Here is a 20,856-nt window from a genome sequence, read left to right as displayed (position 1 = left end):
CACAGTAACAGATGTATTACCTGATCTAGTAATAATATTCTGCTTATTTAGTAGCATCTTTCTCCACTCTCACAGTAACAGATGTATTACCTGATCTAGTAATAATATTCTGCTTATTTAGTAGCATCTTTCTCACACTCTCACAGTAACAGATGTATTACCTGATCTAGTAATAATGTTCTGCTTATTTAGTAGCATCTTTCTCACTCTGACAGTAACAGATGTATTTCCTGATCTAGTAATAATATTCTGCTTATTTAGTTGTATCTTTCACACTCTCACAGTAACAGATGTATTACCTGATCTAGTAATAATGTTCTGCTTATTTAGTAGCATCTTTCACACTCTCTCACAGTAACAGATGTATTTCTTGATCTAGTAATAATATTCTGCTTATTTAGTAGTATCTTTCACACTCTCACAGTAACAGATGTATTGCCTGATCTAGTAATAACGTTCTGCTTATTTAGTAGCATCTTTCACACTCTCACAGTAACATATGTATTACATGATCTAGTAATAATATTCTGCTTTTTTAGTACCATCTTTCTCACTCTTACAGTAACAGATGTATTACCTGATCTAGTAATAATGTTCTGCTTTTTTAGTAGCATCTTTCTCACTCTCACAGTAACAGGTGTATTACCTGATCTAGTAATAATATTCTGATTATTTAGTAGCATCTTTCTCACTCTCACAGTAACAGATGTATTACCTGATCTAGTAATAATGTTCTGATTATTTAGTAGCATCTTTCTCACTCTCACAGTAACAGATGTATTACCTGATTTAGTAATAATGTTCTGCTTATTTAGTAGCATCTTTCACACTCTCTCACAGTAACAGATGTATTACCTGAACTAGTAATAATTTTCTGCTTATTTAGTAGCATCTTTCACACTCTTACAGTAACAGATGTATTACCTGATCTAGTAATAATATTCTGCTTATTTAGTAGTATCTTTATCACTCTCACAGTTACAGATGTATTACCTGATTTAGTAATAATATTCTGCTTATTTAGTACCATCTTTCTCACTCTCACAGTAACAGATGTATTACCTGATCTAGTAATAATGTTCTGCTTAGCTTATTTAGTAGTATCTTTATCACTCACAGTAACAGATGTATTACCTGATTTAGTAATAATATTCTGCTTATTTTATACCATCTTTCACACTCTCACAGTAACAGATGTATTACCTGATCTAGTAATAAGATTCTGCTTATTTAGTAGCATCTTTCTCACTCTCACAGTAACAGATGTATTACCTGATCTAGTAATAATATTCTGCTTATTTAGTACCATCTTTCTCACTCTCACAGTAACAGATGTATTACCTGATCTAGTAATAATGTTCTGCTTATTTAGTAGCATCTTTCTCACACTCTCACAGTAACAGATGTATTACCTGATCTAGTAATAATGTTCTGCTTATTTAGTAGCATCTTTATCACTCTCACAGTAACAGATGTATTACCTGATCTAGTAATAATGTTCTGCTTATTTAATAGCATCTTTCTCACTCTCACAGTAACAGATGTATTACCTGATCTAGTAACAATATTCTGCTTATTTAGTAGCATCTTTCTCACACTCTCACAGTAACAGATGTATTACCTGATCTAGTAATAATGTTCTGCTTATTTAGTAGCATCTTTCTCACTCTGACAGTAACAGATGTATTTCCTGATCTAGTAATAATATTCTGCTTATTTAGTTGTATCTTTCACACTCTCACAGTAACAGATGTATTACCTGATCTAGTAATAATGTTCTGCTTATTTAGTAGCATCTTTCACACTCTCTCACAGTAACAGATGTATTTCTTGATCTAGTAATAATATTCTGCTTATTTAGTAGTATCTTTCACACTCTCACAGTAACAGATGTATTGCCTGATCTAGTAATAACGTTCTGCTTATTTAGTAGCATCTTTCACACTCTCACAGTAACATATGTATTACATGATCTAGTAATAATATTCTGCTTTTTTAGTACCATCTTTCTCACTCTTACAGTAACAGATGTATTACCTGATCTAGTAATAATGTTCTGCTTTTTTAGTAGCATCTTTCTCACTCTCACAGTAAGATGTATTACCTGATCTAGTAATAATATTCTGATTATTTAGTAGCATCTTTCTCACTCTCACAGTAACAGATGTATTACCTGATCTAGTAATAATGTTCTGATTATTTAGTAGCATCTTTCTCACTCTCACAGTAACAGATGTATTACCTGATTTAGTAATAATGTTCTGCTTATTTAGTAGCATCTTTCACACTCTCTCACAGTAACAGATGTATTACCTGATCTAGTAATAATTTTCTGCTTATTTAGTAGCATCTTTCTCACTCTTACAGTAACAGATGTATTACCTGATCTAGTAATAATATTCTGCTTATTTAGTAGTATCTTTATCACTCTCACAGTAACAGATGTATTCCCTGATTTAGTAATAATATTCTGCTTATTTAGTACCATCTTTCTCACAGTAACCAATGTATTACCTGATCTAGTAATAATGTTCTGCTTATTTATTAGCATCTTTCACACTCTCTCACAGTAACAGATGTATTACCTAATCTAGTAATAATGTTCTGCTTATTTAGTAGCATCTTTCTCACTCTCACAGTAACAGATGTATTACCTGATCTAGTAATGTTCTGCTTATTTAGTAGCATCTTTCACACTCTTATAGTAACAGATGTATTACCTAATCTAGTAATAATTTTCTGCTTATTTAGTAGCATCTTTCACACTCTCTCACAGTAACAGATGTATTACCTGATCTAGTAATAATATTCTGCTTATTTAGTAGCATCTTTCACACTCTTACAGTAACAGATGTATTACCAGATATAGTAATATTATTCTGCTTATTTAGTACCATCTTTCTCACTCTCACAGTAACAGATGTATTACCTGATCTAGTAATAATGTTCTGCTTATTTAGTAGTATCTTTATCACAGTAACCGATGTATTACCTGATCTAGTAATAATATTCTGCTTATTTAGTAGTATCTTTCTCACTCTCACAGTAACAGATGTATTACCTGATCTAGCAATAATGTTCTGCTTATTTAGTAGCATCTGTCTCACTCTCACAGTAATAGATGTATTACCTGATCTAGTAATAATGTTCTGCTTATTTAGTAGCATCTTTCTCACTCTCACAGTAACAGATGTATTACCTGATCTAGTAATAATGTTCTGCTTATTTAGTAGCATCTTTATCACTCTCACAGTAACAGATGTATTACCTGATCTAGTAATAATGTTCTGCTTATTTAGTAGCATCTTTCTCACTCTCACAGTAACAGATGTATTTCCTGATCTAGTAATAATATTCTGCTTATTTAATAGTATCTTTCACACTCACAGTAACAGATGTATTACCTGATCTAGTAATAATGTTCTGCTTATTTAGTAGCATCTTTCACACTCTCTCACAGTAACAGATGTATTTCTTGATCTAGTAATAATATTCTGCTTTTTTAGTAGTATCTTTCACACTCTCACAGTAACAGATGTATTGCCTGATCTAGTAATAATGTTCTGCTTATTTAGTAGCATCTTTCACACTCTCACAGTAACAGATGTATTTCTTGATCTAGTAATAATGTTCTGCTTATTTAGTAGCATCTTTCACACTCTCACAGTAACATATGTATTTCTTGATCTAGTAATAATGTTCTGCTTTTTTAGTAGTATCTTTCACACTCTCACAGTAACAGATGTATTGCCTGATCTAGTAATAATGTTCTGCTTAATTAGTAGCATCTTTCACACTCTCACAGTAACAGATGTATTTCTTGATCTAGTAATAATATTCTGCTTTTTTAGTAGTATCTTTCACACTCTCACCTTAACAGATGTATTGCCTAATCTAGTAATAATGTTCTGCTTTTTTAGTAGTATCTTTCACACTCTCACAGTAACAGATGTATTTCTTGATCTAGTAATAATATTCTGCTTATTTAGTAGCATCTTTCTCACACTCTCACAGTAACAGATGTATTCCCTGATCTAGTAATAATGTTCTGCTTATTTAGTAGCATCTTTCTCACTCTCACAGTAACAGATGTATTACCTGATCTAGTAATGTTCTGCTTATTTAGTAGCATCTTTCACACTCTTACAGTAACAGATGTATTACCTGATTTAGTAATAATTTTCTGCTTATTTAGTAGCATCTTTCACACTCTCTCACAGTAACAGATGTATTACCTGATCTAGTAATAATATTCTGCTTATTTAGTAGCATCTTTCACTCTCTTACAGTAACAGATGTATGACCTGATCTAGTAATAATATTCTGCTTATTTAGTAGTATCTTTATCACTCTCACAGTAACAGATGTATTACCTGATCTAGTAATAATGTTTTGCTTATTTAGTAGTATCTTTATCACTCTCACAGTAACAGATGTATTACCTGATTTAGTAATAATATTCTGCTTATTTAGTACCATCTTTCTCACTCTCATAGTAACAGATGTATTACCTGATCTAGTAATAATATTCTGCTTATTTAGTAGCATCTTTCTCACTCTCACAGTAACAGATGTATGACCTGATCTAGTAATAATATTCTGCTTATTTAGTAGTATCTTTATCACTCTCACAGTAACAGATGTATTACCTGATCTAGTAATAATGTTCTGCTTATTTAGTAGTATCTTTATCACTCTCACAGTAACAGATGTATTACCTGATCTAGTAATACTATTCTGCTTATTTAGTAGCATCTTTCTCACTCTCACAGTAACAGATGTATTACCTGATCTAGTAATAATATTCTGCTTATTTAGTAGCATCTTTCTCACTCTCACAGTAACAGATGTATGACCTGATCTAGTAATAATATTCTGCTTATTTAGTAGTATCTTTATCACTCTCACAGTAACAGATGTATTACCTGATCTAGTAATAATGTTCTGCTTATTTAGTAGTATCTTTATCACTCTCACAGTAACAGATGTATTACCTGATCTAGTAATACTATTCTGCTTATTTAGTAGCATCTTTCTCACTCTCACAGTAACAGATGTATTACATGATCTAGTAATAATATTCTGCTTATTTAGTAGCATCTTTCTCACTCTCACAGTAACAGATGTATTACCTGATCTAGTAATACTATTCTGCTTATTTAGTAGCATCTTTCTCACTCTCACAGTAACAGATGTATTACCTGATCTAGTAATAATGTTCTGCTTATTTAGTAGCATCTTTCTCACACTCTCACAGTAACAGATGTATTACCTGATCTAGTAATAATGTTCTGCTTATTTAGTAGCATATTTATCACTCTCACAGTAACAGATGTATTACCTGATCTAGTAATAATGTTCTGCTTATTTAGTAGCATCTTTCTCACTCTCACAGTAACAGATGTATTTCCTGATCTAGTAATAATATTCTGCTTATTTAGTAGTATCTTTCACACTCACAGTAACAGATGTATTACCTGATCTAGTAATAATGTTCTGCTTATTTAGTAGCATCTTTCTCACAGTAACAGATGTATTACCTGATCTAGTAATAATGTTCTGCTTATTTAGTAGTATCTTTCACACTCTCTCACAGTAACAGATGTATTTCTTTATCTAGTAATAATAATCTGCTTTTTTAGTAGTATCTTTCAAACTCTCACAGTAACAGATGTATTGCCTGATCTAGTAATAATGTTCTGCTTATTTAGTAGCATCTTTCACACTCTCACAGTAACAGATGTATTTCTTGATCTAGTAATAATGTTCTGCTTATTTAGTAGCATCTTTCACACTCTCACAGTAACAGATGTATTTCTTGATCTAGTAATAATGTTCTGCTTTTTTAGTAGTATCTTTCACACTCTCACAGTAACAGATGTACAGGGAGTGCAGAATTATTAGGCAAGTTGTATTTTTGAGGATTAATTTTATTATTGAACAACAACCATGTTCTCAATGAACCCAAAAAACTCATTAATATCAAAGCTGAATATTTTTGGAAGTAGTTTTTAGTTTGTTTTTAGTTTTAGCTATTTTAGGGGGATATCTGTGTGTGCAGGTGACTATTACTGTGCATAATTATTAGGCAACTTAACAAAAAACAAATATATACCCATTTCAATTATTTATTTTTACCAGTGAAACCAATATAACATCTCAACATTCACAAATATACATTTCTGACATTCAAAAACAAAACAAAAACAAATCAGTGACCAATATAGCCACCTTTCTTTGCAAGGACACTCAAAAGCCTGCCATCCATGGATTCTGTCAGTGTTTTGATCTGTTCACCATCAACATTGCGTGCAGCAGCAACCACAGCCTCCCAGACACTGTTCAGAGAGGTGTACTGTTTTCCCTCCTTGTAAATCTCACATTTGATGATGGACCACAGGTCCTCAATGGGGTTCAGATCAGGTGAACAAGGAGGCCATGTCATTAGATTTTCTTCTTTTATACCCTTTCTTGCCAGCCACGCTGTGGAGTACTTGGACGCGTGTGATGGAGCATTGTCCTGCATGAAAATCATGTTTTTCTTGAAGGATGCAGACTTCTTCCTGTACCACTGCTTGAAGAAGGTGTCTTCCAGAAACTGGCAGTAGGACTGGTAGTTGAGCTTGACTCCATCCTCAACCCGAAAAGGCCCCACAAGCTCATCTTTGATGATACCAGCCCAAACCAGTACTCCACCTCCACCTTGCTGGCGTCTGAGTCGGACTGGAGCTCTCTGCCCTTTACCAATCCAGCCACGGGCCCATCCATCTGGCCCATCAAGACTCACTCTTATTTCATCAGTCCATAAAACCTTAGAAAAATCAGTCTTGAGATATTTCTTGGCCCAGTTTTGACGTTTCAGCTTGTGTGTCTTGTTCAGTGGTGGTCGTCTTTCAGCCTTTCTTACCTTGGCCATGTCTCTGAGTATTGCACACCTTGTGCTTTTGGGCACTCCAGTGATGTTGCAGCTCTGAAATATGGCCAAACTGGTGGCAAGTGGCATCTTGGCAGCTGCACGCTTGACTTTTCTCAGTTCATGGGCAGTTATTTTGCGCCTTGGTTTTTCCACACGCTTCTTGCGACCCTGTTGACTATTTTGAATGAAACGCTTCATTGTTCGATGATCACGCTTCAGAAGCTTTGCAATTTTAAGAGTGCTGCATCCCTCTGCAAGATATCTCACTATTTTTTACTTTTCTGAGCCTGTCAAGTCCTTCTTTTCACCCATTTTGCCAAAGGAAAGGAAGTTGCCTAATAATTATGCACACCTGATATAGGGTGTTGATGTCATTAGACCACACCCCTTCTCATTACAGAGATGCACATCACCTAATATGCTTAATTGGTAGTAGGCTTTCGAGCCTATACAGCTTGGAGTAAGACAACATGCATAAAGAGGATGATGTGGTCAAAATACTCATTTGCCTAATAATTCTGCACTCCCTGTATTGCCTGATCTAGTAATAATGTTCTGCTTATTTAGTAGCATCTTTCACACTCTCACGGTAACAGTTGTATTACCTTATCTAGTAATAATGTTCTGCTTATTTAGTAGCATCTTTTTCACTCTCACAGTAACAGATGTATTACCTGATCTAGTAATAATATTCTGCTTATTTAGTAGCATCTTTCTCACTCTCACAGTAACAGATGTATTACCTGATCTAGTAATAATGTTCTGCTTATTTAGTAGCATCTTTCACACTCTCACGGTAACAGATGTATTACCTTAATCTAGTAATAATGTTCTGCTTATTTAGTAGCATCTTTCTCACTCTCACAGTAACAGATGTATTACCTGATCTAGTAATAATATTCTGCTTATTTAGTAGCATCTTTCTCACTCTCACAGTAACAGATGTATTACCTGATCTAGTAATAATGTTCTGCTTATTTAGTAGCATCTTTCACACTCTCACGGTAACAGATGTATTACCTTATCTAGTAATAATGTTCTGCTTATTTAGTAGCATCTTTCTCACTCTCACAGTAACAGATGTATTACCTGATCTAGTAATAATATTCTGCTTATTTAGTAGCATCTTTCACACTCTTACAGTAACAGATGTATTACCTGATTTAGTAATAATATTCTGCTTATTTAGTAGCATCTTTCTCACTCTCACAGTAACAGATGTATTACCTGATCTAGTAATAATATTCTGCTTATTTAGTAGCATCTTTCACACTCTCTCACAGTAACAGATGTATTTCCTGATCTAGTAATAATGTTCTGCTTATTTAGTAGCATCTTTCTCACTCTCACAGTAACAGATGTATTACCTAATGTAGTAATAATATTCTGCTTATTTAGTAGCATCTTTCTCACACTCACAGTAACAGATGTATTACCTGATCTAGTAATAATGTTCTGCTTATTTAGTAGCATCTTTCACACTCTCACAGTAACAGATGTATTACCTGATCTAGTAATAATGTTCTGCTTATTTAGTAGCATCTTTCTCACTCTCACAATAACAGATGTATTACCTGATCTAGTAATAATGTTCTGCTTATTTAATAGCATCTTTCACACTCTTACAGTAACAGATGTATTACCTGATCTAGTAATAATGTTCTGCTTATTTAGTAGCATCTTTCACACTCTTACAGTAACAGATGTATTACCTGATCTAGTAATAATGTTCTGCTTATTTAGTGGAACTGTTATTTTGCTTTATCTATTGATAATGAATTCTATTCTATGACTATAGATGTATAATTTTATTATTCCTAATGCAGTTATTGTGACTAATAACCCTGACCGTAAACACAAAGCATTTGTACACTAGATAAGACGCACTTTATCAACTAATAGACAATGTTTATTTTGGTTTCCAACTAGGTGAGAAGTATCCAGCCTGTAAACATGACTCCTGTGGTGCCAACCCTGTCCTGCTTGGAGGAGCAGAATATGCGGTTAATATCAGTGATATTTATGTGAGTAAAGACAAGAGAAGAGATGGCACTGAAAGTTTCCTAGATAAGGTGAACCAGGATGGAATCAGAATAGCTGAAGTGGCTTTAGATATGGGGGATAGTTTCATTGATATGGAGAAGTTGGCTCACAGAGATGATAAACACTTTTTGTGCACTGACTGTGAGAAAAGCTTCACGCGCAAGTCGTCCCTTATTGTACACCAGAGGATACACACTGGGGAGAAACGCTACGTGTGTATAGAGTGCAGCAAGAGATTCGGCCTCAAGTCCTCTCTGGTCAGGCACCTTAGGACTCACACTCCAAAGACCCTGAACATTTGTCCTGACTGTGGGAAATGCTTCACTCGATATTCCAGCCTTTTTCAGCACCAGAAAGTGCACAGACGGGAGAAGCCTTATAAACGTTCCTGGGGTGAGAAAAGCTTCTCTCAGGTAGCTCTGACTCACCGGAGAATCCATAAACATGACAAGAGTGAGCAGACAATGTGCCAGGAACATCTCCATGATCAAACCCAAAACAACGTAGCCCACAACACAGAGGACCCCCATGCTTTTCAGGAATGTGAGCTCAGGACACACACAGGTAAGGGTACGAGTAGTGAGCATGAGTGCACATCTAATTTGTCTTCTCTTATTAACCTACTCACATTGAAGGATCTCTCCTGTATTAAACGTCTAATAAAGATCTCAGCAGCAGACCCTTTGTACAAATGGCATAACAAGATAGTCTTTGTCTATAATTAATATGACTGCAGTAAGCTTGTAACAAAGTCCAGCATCTCATAACAACATAATTATACATCATCTGGGTGCAAACCGTGACCCTACAGACCCTTTGTACAAATGGCATAACAAGATAGTCTTTGTTACAAGCTTACTGCAGTCATATTAATTATACACAAAGACTATCTTGTTATGCCATTTGTACAAAGGGTCTGTAGGGTCACGGTTTGCACCCAGTTGATGTATAATTATGTTGTCCTGGGATGCTGGACTTTGTTACAAGCTTACTGCAGTCATATTAATTATACACAAAGACTATCTTGTTATGCCATTTGTACAAAGGGTCTGACGGTTTGCACCCAGTTGATGTATAATTATGTTGTTATGGGATGCTGGACTTTGTTACAAGCTTACTGCAGTCATATTAATTATACACAAAGACTATCTTGTTATGCCATTTGTACAAAGGGTCTGTAGGGTCACGGTTTGCACCCAGTTGATGTATAATTATGTTGTCCTGGGATGCTGGACTTTGTTACAAGCTTACTGCAGTCATATTAATTATACACAAAGACTATCTTGTTATGCCATTTGTACAAAGGGTCTGACGGTTTGCACCCAGTTGATGTATAATTATGTTGTCCTGGGATGCTGGACTTTGTTACAAGCTTACTGCAGTCATATTAATTATACACAAAGACTATCTTGTTATGCCATTTGTACAAACAAAGGGTCTGTAGGGTCACGGTTTGCACCCAGTTGATGTATAATTATGTTGTCCTGGGATGCTGGACTTTGTTACAAGCTTACTGCAGTCATATTAATTACACACAAAGACTATCTTGTTATGCCATTTGTACAAACAAAGGGTCTGTAGGGTCACGGTTTGCACCCAGTTGATGTATAATTATGTTGTTATGGGATGCAGGACTTTGTGTATAATTAATATGACTGCAGTAAGCTTGTAACAAAGTCCTGCATCCCATAACAACATAATTATACATCAACTGGGTGCAAACCGTGACCCTACAGACCCTTTGTACAAATTGCATAACAAGATAGTCTTTGTGTGTAATTAATATGACTGCAGTAAGCTTGTAACAAAGTCCAGCATCCCATAACAACATAATTATACATCAACTGGGTGCAAACCGTGACCCTACAGACCCTTTGTTTGTACAAATGGCATAACAAGATAGTCTTTGTGTATAATTAATATGACTGCAGTAAGCTTGTAACAAAGTCCAGCATCTCAGGACAACATAATTATACATCATCTGGGTGCAAACCGTGACCCTACAGACCCTTTGTACAAATGGCATAACAAGATAGTCTTTGTTACAAGCTTGCTGCAGTCATATTAATTATACACAAAGACTATCTTGTTATGCCATTTGTACAAAGGGTCTGTAGGGTCACGGTTTGCACCCAGTTGATGTATAATTATGTTGTCCTGGGATGCAGGACTTTGTTACAAGCTTACTGCAGTCATATTAATTATACACAAAGACTATCTTGTTATGCCATTTGTACAAAGGGTCTGTAGGGTCACGGTTTGCACCCAGTTGATGTATAATTATGTTGTTATGGGATGCAGGACTTTGTTACAAGCTTACTGCAGTCATATTAATTATACACAAAGACTATCTTGTTATGCCATTTGTACAAAGGGTCTGTAGGGTCACGGTTTGCACCCAGTTGATGTATAATTATGTTGTCCTGGGATGCAGGACTTTGTTACAAGCTTACTGCAGTCATATTAATTATACACAAAGACTATCTTGTTATGCCATTTGTACAAAGGGTCTGTAGGGTCACGGTTTGCACCCAGTTGATGTATAATTATGTTGTTATGGGATGCAGGACTTTGTTACAAGCTTACTGCAGTCATATTAATTATACACAAAGTCCTGCATCCCATAACAACATAATTATACATCAACTGGGTGCAAACCGTGACCCTACAGACCCTTTGTACAAATGGCATAACAAGATAGTCTTTGTGTATAATTAATATGACTGCAGCAAGCTTGTAACAAAGACTATCTTGTTATGCCATTTGTACAAAGGGTCTGTAGGGTCACGGTTTGCACCCAGATGATGTATAATTATGTTGTCCTGAGATGCTGGACTTTGTTACAAGCTTACTGCAGTCATATTAATTATACACAAAGACTATCTTGTTATGCCATTTGTACAAAGGGTCTGTAGGGTCACGGTTTGCACCCAGTTGATGTATAATTATGTTGTTATGGGATGCAGGACTTTGTTACAAGCTTACTGCAGTCATATTAATTATACACAAAGACTATCTTGTTATGCCATTTGTACAAAGGGTCTGTAGGGTCACGGTTTGCACCCAGTTGATGTATAATGATGTTGTCCTGGGATGCTGGACTTTGTTACAAGCTTGCTGCAGTCATATTAATTATACACAAAGACTATCTTGTTATGCCATTTGTACAAAGGGTCTGTAGGGTCACGGTTTGCACCCAGTTGATGTATAATTATGTTGTTATGGGATGCTGGACTTTGTTACAAGCTTACTGCAGTCATATTAATTATACACAAAGTCCAGCATCCCATAACAACATAATTATACATCAACTGGGTGCAAACCGTGACCCTACAGACCCTTTGTACAAATGGCATAACAAGATAGTCTTTGTGTATAATTAATATGACTGCAGCAAGCTTGTAACAAAGTCCAGCATCCCAGGACAACATCATTATACATCAACTGGGTGCAAACCGTGACCCTACAGACCCTTTGTACAAATGGCATAACAAGATAGTCTTTGTGTATAATTAATATGACTGCAGTAAGCTTGTAACAAAGTCCTGCATCCCATAACAACATAATTATACATCAACTGGGTGCAAACCGTGACCCTACAGACCCTTTGTACAAATGGCATAACAAGATAGTCTTTGTGTATAATTAATATGACTGCAGCAAGCTTGTAACAAAGTCCAGCATCCCATAACAACATAATTATACATCAACTGGGTGCAAACCGTGACCCTACAGACCCTTTGTTTGTACAAATGGCATAACAAGATAGTCTTTGTGTGTAATTAATATGACTGCAGTAAGCTTGTAACAAAGTCCAGCATCCCAGGACAACATCATTATACATCAACTGGGTGCAAACCGTGACCCTACAGACCCTTTGTTTGTACAAATGGCATAACAAGATAGTCTTTGTGTGTAATTAATATGACTGCAGTAAGCTTGTAACAAAGTCCAGCATCTCAGGACAACATAATTATACATCAACTGGGTGCAAACCGTGACCCTACAGACCCTTTGTTTGTACAAATGGCATAACAAGATAGTCTTTGTGTATAATTAATATGACTGCAGTAAGCTTGTAACAAAGTCCAGCATCCCAGGACAACATAATTATACATCAACTGGGTGCAAACCGTCAGACCCTTTGTACAAATGGCATAACAAGATAGTCTTTGTGTATAATTGCAGTCACATTATTCAGACTAAGCTGGACTCATAACCAGCTCCAGCATTGCCAGTAAATGACAAAAAGATCACATAAATGAGTGCCCCACTAGACAGTACTGGGCACATCTGCTACTAATGCCCTTTTGGTGTGTTTTACGTGAGACCTTATTGCTTGACCTGTATTTGTTCTAAGGTTATTAGAGGCTTTTGTAAAATATTTTTTCTTCTCACACCAACGTATAGATTGTGTAAAAAGTTTGTTATATAATAAAACCGTATTGTTCTGTGTCAGCGCCTGCACAACACACTTTTTATACACACTTGTGTTGTGTTGTGTAAGGTGAGAGCTGAAACTGATTGCTCTACAGTGATTGGCTATGGCGAAGCCACACCCCCTTTTTTGGTGTCATCTGCAAAAATATAAATTCCCTGTGTTTCTGCTGCCGGGTACAGTAGGTACAGATCTGCTGTGTGCAGGGTATTATGTGTGTTTCTGCTGCTGGGTACAGGTGTGCTGTGGACAGAGTGCAGGGCATTATGTGTGTTTCTGCTGCTGGGTACAGTATGTACAGGTGTGCAGTGTATTATGTGTGTTTCTGCTGCCAGGTACAGGTGTGCTGTTTGCAGGGTATTATGTGTGTTTCTGATGTTGGGTACAGTAGTTACAGGTGTGCAGTGTATTATGTGTGTTTCTGCTGTTGGGTACAGTAGTTACAGGTGTGCAGTGTATTATGTGTGTTTCTGCTGGTGGGTACAGTATGTACAGGTGTGCAGTGTATTATGTGTGTTTCTGCTGCCAGGTACAGGTGTGCTGTGTGCAGGGTATTATGCGTGTTTCTGCTGTTGGGTACAGTAGTTACAGGTGTGCAGTGTATTATGTGTTTTTCTGCTGTTGGGTACAGTAGGTACAGGTGTGCAGGGTATTATGTGTGTTTCTGCTGCCAGGTACAGGTGTGCTGTGTGCAGGGTATTATGTGCGTTTCTGCTGTTGGGTACAGTAGGTACAGGTGTGCAGGGTATTATGTGTGTTTTCTGCTGCTGGGTACTGTAGGTACAGGTGTGATGTGTGCAGTGTATTATGTGTGTTTCTGCTGGTGGGTACAGTAGGTACAGGTGTGCAGTGTATTATGTGTGTTTCTGCTGCCAGGTACAGGTGTGCTGTTTGCAGGGTATTATGTGTGTTTCTGCTGTTGGGTACAGTAGTTACAGGTGTGCAGTGTATTATGTGTGTTTTCTGCTGTTGGGTACAGTAGGTACAGGTATGCTGTGTGCAGTGTATTATGTGTGTTTTCTGCTGCTGGGTACAGTAGGTACAGGTATGCTGTGTGCAGTGTATTATGTGTGTTTCTGCTGTTGGGTACAGTAGGTACAGGTGTGCAGGGTATTATGTGTGTTTCTGCTGCTTAGTACAGTATGTACAGGTGTGCTGTGTGCAGGGTATTATGTGTGTTTCTGCTGCTGGGTGCAGGTGTGCAGGGTATTATGTGTATTTCTCTTGTAAGGTGTATCCAGTCCACGGATCATCCATTACTTGTGGGATATTCTCCTTCCCAACAGGAAGTTGCAAGAGGATCACCCACAGCAGAGCTGCTATATAGCTCCTCCCCTAACTGCCATATCCAGTCATTCTCTTGCAACTCTCAACAAGCATGGAGGTAGTAAGAGAGAAGTGGTAAAACGTAGTTGTTTTTTTTCTTCAATCAAAAGTTTGTTGTTTTTAAATGGTACCGGAGTTGTACTATTTGGTTCCAGGCAGAAAATAGAAGAAGAATCTGCCTGTGATTTCTATGATCTTAGCAGGTTGTAACTAAGATCCATTGCTGTTCTCACACATGACTGAAGAGAGAGGTAACTTCAGCTGTGGAATGGCGTGCAGGTTATCCTGCTATGAGGTATGTGCAGTTAAAATTTTTTCTAGGAGATGTAAATGCTAGAAAATGCTGCTGATACCAGATTTATGTAAGGTAAGCCTGAATACAGTGATTTAATAGCGACTGGTATCATGCTTACTTTCTGAGGTAATACTCTTATAGATTTACAATATAAAATGTTTGCTGGCATGTTTAAACGTTTTTATATATACTTTGGTGATAAAACTTTATTGGGGCCTAGTTTTTTTCCACATGGCTGGCTTGAATTTGCCTAGAAACAGTTTCCTGAGGCTTTCCACTGTTTTAATATGAGTGGGAGGGGCCTAATTTAGCGCTTTTTTGCGCAGTAACTTTTATAGACTGAGACATCCAGCTTCCTCCAGGAGTCCCCTGAATGCTATAGGACCTCTCTTAAGGGCTCTTAGGCTTTCCAAAATCGTTTGTTTGGGAAGGTAGGCCCACAGCAAGGCTGTGGCAGTTTGGTGTGACTGTTAAAAAACGTCTATGTCGTTTTTTTTATTAGTTTTTTGAACTAAGGGGTTAATCATCCATTTGCAAGTGGGTGCAATGCTCTGTTAGCTTATTATACACACTGTAAAAATTTCGTTTGATTTACTGCTTTTTTTCACTGTTTTTCAAATTCTGACAAATTGTTTCTCTTAAAGGCACAGTACCGTTTTTATTTTTTGCTTGTTAACTTGATTTAAAGTGTTTTCCAAGCTTGCTGGTCTCATTGCTAGTCTGTTTAAACATGTCTGACATAGAGGAAACTCCTTGTTCATTATGTTTAAAAGCCATTGTGGAGCCCCCTCTTAGAATGTGTACCAAATGTACTGATTTCACTTTAAGTAATAAAGATAATATTCTGTCTTTAAAAAATTTATCACCAGAGGAATCTGACGAGGGGGAAGTTATGCCGACTAACTCGCCCCACGTGTCAGACCCTTTGACTCCCGCTCAAGGGACTCACGCTCAAGTGGCGCCAAGTACATCTAGGGCGCCCATGGCGTTTACTTTACAAGACATGGCGGCGGTCATGGATAATACACTGTCAGCGGTATTATCCAGACTACCTGGGTTTAGAAGAAAGCGAGATAGCTCTGGAGTTAGAAGAAATACAGAGCATACTGACACTTTAAGAGCTATGTCTGATACTCCCTCAAAATATACAGAAGCTGAGGAAGGAGAACTTCTTTCTGTGGGTGATGTTTCTGACTCAGGGAAAAAGATTCAACCTGATTCTGATATGTCTACATTTAAATTTAAGCTTGAACACCTCCGCGTGTTGCTCAGGGAGGTTTTAGCTGCTCTGAATGACTGTGATACAATTGCAGTGCCAGAAAAATTGTGTAGACTGGATAAATACTATGCAGTGCCGGTGTGCACTGATGTTTTTCCAATACCTAAAAGGGTTACAGAAATTATTACTAAGGAATGGGATAGACCAGGTGTGCCGTTCTCTCCCCCTCCTATTTTTAAGAAAATGTTTCCAATAGATGCCACCACACGGGACTTATGGCAGACAGTCCCTAAGGTGGAGGGAGCAGTTTCTACCCTAGCTAAGCGTACTACTATCCCTGTCGAGGACAGTTGTGCTTTCTCAGATCCAATGAATAAAAAGTTAGAGGGTTACCTTAAGAAAATGTTTATTCAACAAGGTTTTATCCTACAGCCCCTTGCATGCATTGCTCCTGTCACTGATGCTGCGGCTTTCTGGTTTCAGTCTCTGGAAGAGGCTTTACAGGTAGAGACCCCATTGGATGACATACTTGACAAGCTTAGAGCACTTAAGCTAGCCAATTCTTTTGTTTCTGATGCCATTGTTCATTTGACTAAACTAACGGCTAAGAATTCTGGTTTTGCTATTCAAGCGCGCAGGGCGCTATGGCTTAAATCATGGTCGGCTGACGTTACTTCAAAGTCTAAGCTGCTTAACATTCCCTTCAAGGGGCAAACCCTATTCGGGCCTGGTTTGAAGGAGATCATTTCTGATATCACTGGAGGAAAAGGTCATGCCCTTCGAAACTTCAAGGCGAGTACGGCATCAACTTCCTCTAATGCAAAACAAGAGGGAACTTTGCTCAGTCCAAGTCGGTCTGGAGACCTAACCAGACCTGGAACAAAGGTAAGCAGGCCAAAAAGCCTGCTGCTGCCCCTATCCGGTATCGGATCTAGTAGGGGGCAGACTTTCGCTCTTCGCCCAGGCTTGGGCAAGAGATGTCCAGGATCCCTGGGCGTTGGAAATTGTATCCCAGGGATATCTTCTGGACTTCAAAACTTCTCCTCCAAAAGGGAGATTTCACCTTTCACAATTATCTGCAAACCAGATAAAGAGAGAGGCATTCTTACACTGTGTTCAAGACCTCCTAGTTATGGGAATGATCCATCCTGTTCCACAGGAGGAACAAGGACTGGGATTTTACTCAAATCTGTTTGTGGTTCCCAAAAAAGAGGGAACCTTCAGACCAATTTTAGATCTCAAGATTTTAAACAAATTCCTCAGAGTTCCATCATTCAAGATGGAGACTATTCGTACCATCCTACCTATGATCCAGGAGGGTCAATACATGACTACAGTGGATTTAAAGGATGCTTATCTTCACATTCCGATACACAAAGATCATCATCTGTTTCTCAGGTTTGCCTTCCTGAACAGGCATTACTAGTTTGTAAAGATTCTTGGGGCTGTAGCTAACCCAAAGGGAAGAGCTACAAAGGTTCTGGGGTCACTTCTGGCGGTCCTAAGACCGCGGGGCATAGCAGTGGCCCCTTATTTAGACGACATTCTGATACAGGCGTCAAATTTCCAAATTGCCAAGTCTCATACGGACATAGTTCTGGCATTTCTGAGGTCGCATGGGTGGAAGGTGAATGAGGAAAAGAGTTCTCTATCCCCTCTCACAAGGGTCTCCTTTCTGGGGACTCTAATAGATTCTGTAGAAATGAGGATTTACCTGACAGAGTCCAGGTTATCAAAACTTCTAAATTCCTGCCGTGTTCTTTATTCCACTTCTCGCCCTTCGGTGGCTCAGTGTATGGAAATAATCGGCTTAATGGTAGCGGCAATGGACATAGTGCCGTTTGCACGTCTACATCTCAGACCGCTGCAACTATGCATGCTCAGTCAGTGGAATGGGGATTACACAGATTTGTCCCCTCTACAAAATCTGGATCAAGAGACCAGGGATTCTCTTCTCTGGTGGCTATCTCGGGTACATCTGTCCAAGGGAATGACCTTTCGCAGGCCAGATTGGACAATTGTAATGACAGATGCCAGCCTTCTAGGCTGGGGGGCAGTCTGGAACTCCCTGAAGGCTCAGGGATCGTGGACTCAGGAGGAGACACTCCTTCCAATAAACATTCTAGAACTAAGAGCGATATTCAATGCTCTTCAGGCTTGGCCTCAGCTAGCGACAATGAGGTTCATCAGATTTCAGTCGGACTACATCACGACTGTGGCTTATATCAACCATCAAGGGGGAACAAGGAGTTCCCTAGCGATGTTAGAAGTCTCAAAGATAATTCGCTGGGCAGAGATTCACTCTTGCCACCTATCAGCTATCCATATCCCAGGTGTAGAGAACTGGGAGGCGGATTTTCTAAGTCGACAGACTTTTCATCCGGGGGAGTGGTAACTCCATCCGGAGGTGTTTGCACAATTGATTCATCGTTGGGGCAAACCAGAACTGGATCTCGTGGCTTCTCGCCAGAACACCAAGCTTCCTTGTTACGGGTCATCGGTGATCTTGATAGCGCCTGCGTGGCCACGCAGGACTTGGTATGCTGATCTGGTGGACATGTCATCCTTTCCACCATGGACTCTGCCACTGAGACAGGACCTTCTACTTCAAGGTCCTTTCAACCATCCAAATCTAATTTCTCTGAGGCTGACTGCCTGGAGATTGAACACTTGATTTTATCAAAGCGTGGTTTCTCCGAGTCAGTCATTGATACCTTAATACAGGCACGAAAGCTTGTCACAAGGAAAATCTATCATAAGATATGGTGTAAATATCTTTATTGGTGTGAATCCAAGGGCTACTCATGGAGTAAGGTCAGGATTCCCAGGATATTATCTTTTCTCCAAGAAGGATTGGAGAAAGGATTGTCAGCTAGTTCCTTAAAGGGACAGATTTCTGCGCTGTCTATTCTTTTGCACAAGCGTCTGGCGGATGTTCCAGACGTTCAGGCATTTTGTCAGGCTTTAGTTAGAATCAAGCCTGTGTTTAAACCTGTTGCTCCACCTTGGAGCTTAAATTTGGTTCTTAAAGTTCTTCAGGGGGTTCCGTTTGAACCTCTTCATTCCATAGATACCAAACTTTTATCTTGGAAAGTTTTTTTTTTTTTGTTGGTAGCTATTTCCTCGGCTCGTAGAGTTTCCGAGTTATCTGCCTTACAATGTGATTCTCCTTATCTGATCTTCCATGCAGATAAGGTAGTTCTGCGTACCAAACCTGGGTTTCTTCCTAACGTGGTATCTAATAAGAATATCAATCAGGAGATTGTTGTTCCATCATTGTGTCCTAATCCTTCTTCAAAGAAGGAACGTCTATTACACCATCTTGACGTGGTTCGTGCTTTAAAGTATTATTTACAAGCTACTAAAGATTTTCGTCTAACATCTGCTTTGTTTGTTGTCTACTCTGGACAGAGGAGAGGCCAAAAGGCTTCGGCAACCTCTCTTTCGTTTTGGCTAAGGAGTATAATACGCATAGCTCATGAGACTGCTGGCCAGCAGCCTCCTGAAAGGATTACAGCTCATTCTACTAGAGCTGTGGCTTCCACATGGGCCTTTAAAAATGAGGCTTCTGTTGAACAGATTTGCAAGGCGGCGACTTGGTCTTCGCTTCATACCTTTTCAAAATTCTATAAATTTGATACTTTTGCTTCTTCGGAGGCTATTTTTGGGAGAAAGGTTTTACAGGCAGTGGTACCTTCCGTTTAAGTACCTGCCTTGTCCCTCCCTTCATCCGTGTCCTATAGCTTTGGTATTGGTATCCCACAAGTAATGGATGATCCGTGGACTGGATACACCTTACAAGAGAAAACATAATTTATGCTTACCTGATACATTTATTTCTCTTGTGGTGTATCCAGTCCACGGCCCGCCCTGTCATTTTAAGGCAGGTATTTTTTAATTTTAAACTACAGTCACCTCTGCACCCTATAGTTTCTCCTTTCTCTTGCTTGTCTTCGGTCGAATGACTGGAGGTGGCAGTTAGGGGAGGAGCTGTATAGACAGCTCTGCTGTGGGTGTCCTCTTGCAGCTTCCTGTTGGGAAGGAGAATATCCCACAAGTAATGGATGATCCGTGGACTGGATACACCACAAGAGAAATAAATTTATCAGGTAAGCATAAATTATGTTTTCTGCTGCTTAGTACAGTAGGTACAGGTGTGCAGTGTATTATGTGTGTTTCTACTGCTGAGTACAGTAGGTACAGGTGTGCAGTGTATTATGTGGGTTTCTGCTGCTTAGTACAGTAGGTACAGGTGTGGAGTGTTCAGGGTTGTATGTGTGTTTCTGCTGCTTCGTACAGTAGGTACAGGTGTGGAGTGTCCAGGGTTGTATGTGTGTTTCTGCTGCTTCGTACAGTAGGTACAGGTGTGCAGTGTATTATGTGTGTTCCTGCTGCTTAGTACAGTAGGTACAGGTGTGGAGTGTGCAGGGTTTTATGTGTGTTTCTGCTGCTTCGTACAGTAGGTACAGGTGTGCAGTGTATTATGTGTGTTCCTGCTGCTTAGTACAGTAGGTACAGGTGTGGAGTGTGCAGGGTTGTATGTGTGTTTCTGCTGCTTCCTACAGTAGGTACAGGTGTGGAGTGTGCAGGGTTTTATGTGTGTTTCTGCTGCTTCCTAC

The 20,856-nt window shown here is 38.6% G+C and overlaps 1 protein-coding gene across 1 annotated transcript in view; it reads left to right on the top strand.

Moving 5' to 3' along the window:
* The window catches only part of LOC128662506 (zinc finger protein 271-like), a 454,586-nt gene that overhangs the window by 104,837 nt on the left and 328,893 nt on the right, over positions 1 to 20,856 (top strand). Inside the window, exon 3 of the mRNA XM_053716285.1 lies at positions 8,846 to 9,523. Within this exon, the coding sequence (XP_053572260.1) occupies positions 8,846 to 9,523 (678 nt within the window). The remainder of the gene's footprint in view (positions 1 to 8,845; positions 9,524 to 20,856) is intronic.

The sequence above is a fragment of the Bombina bombina genome, chromosome 6, assembly GCF_027579735.1.
Source record: "Bombina bombina isolate aBomBom1 chromosome 6, aBomBom1.pri, whole genome shotgun sequence".
Lineage (NCBI taxonomy): Eukaryota > Metazoa > Chordata > Amphibia > Anura > Bombinatoridae > Bombina > Bombina bombina.
Note: the sequence above shows the minus strand (reverse complement) of the source record. Positions and strands in the feature narration are given on the sequence as shown.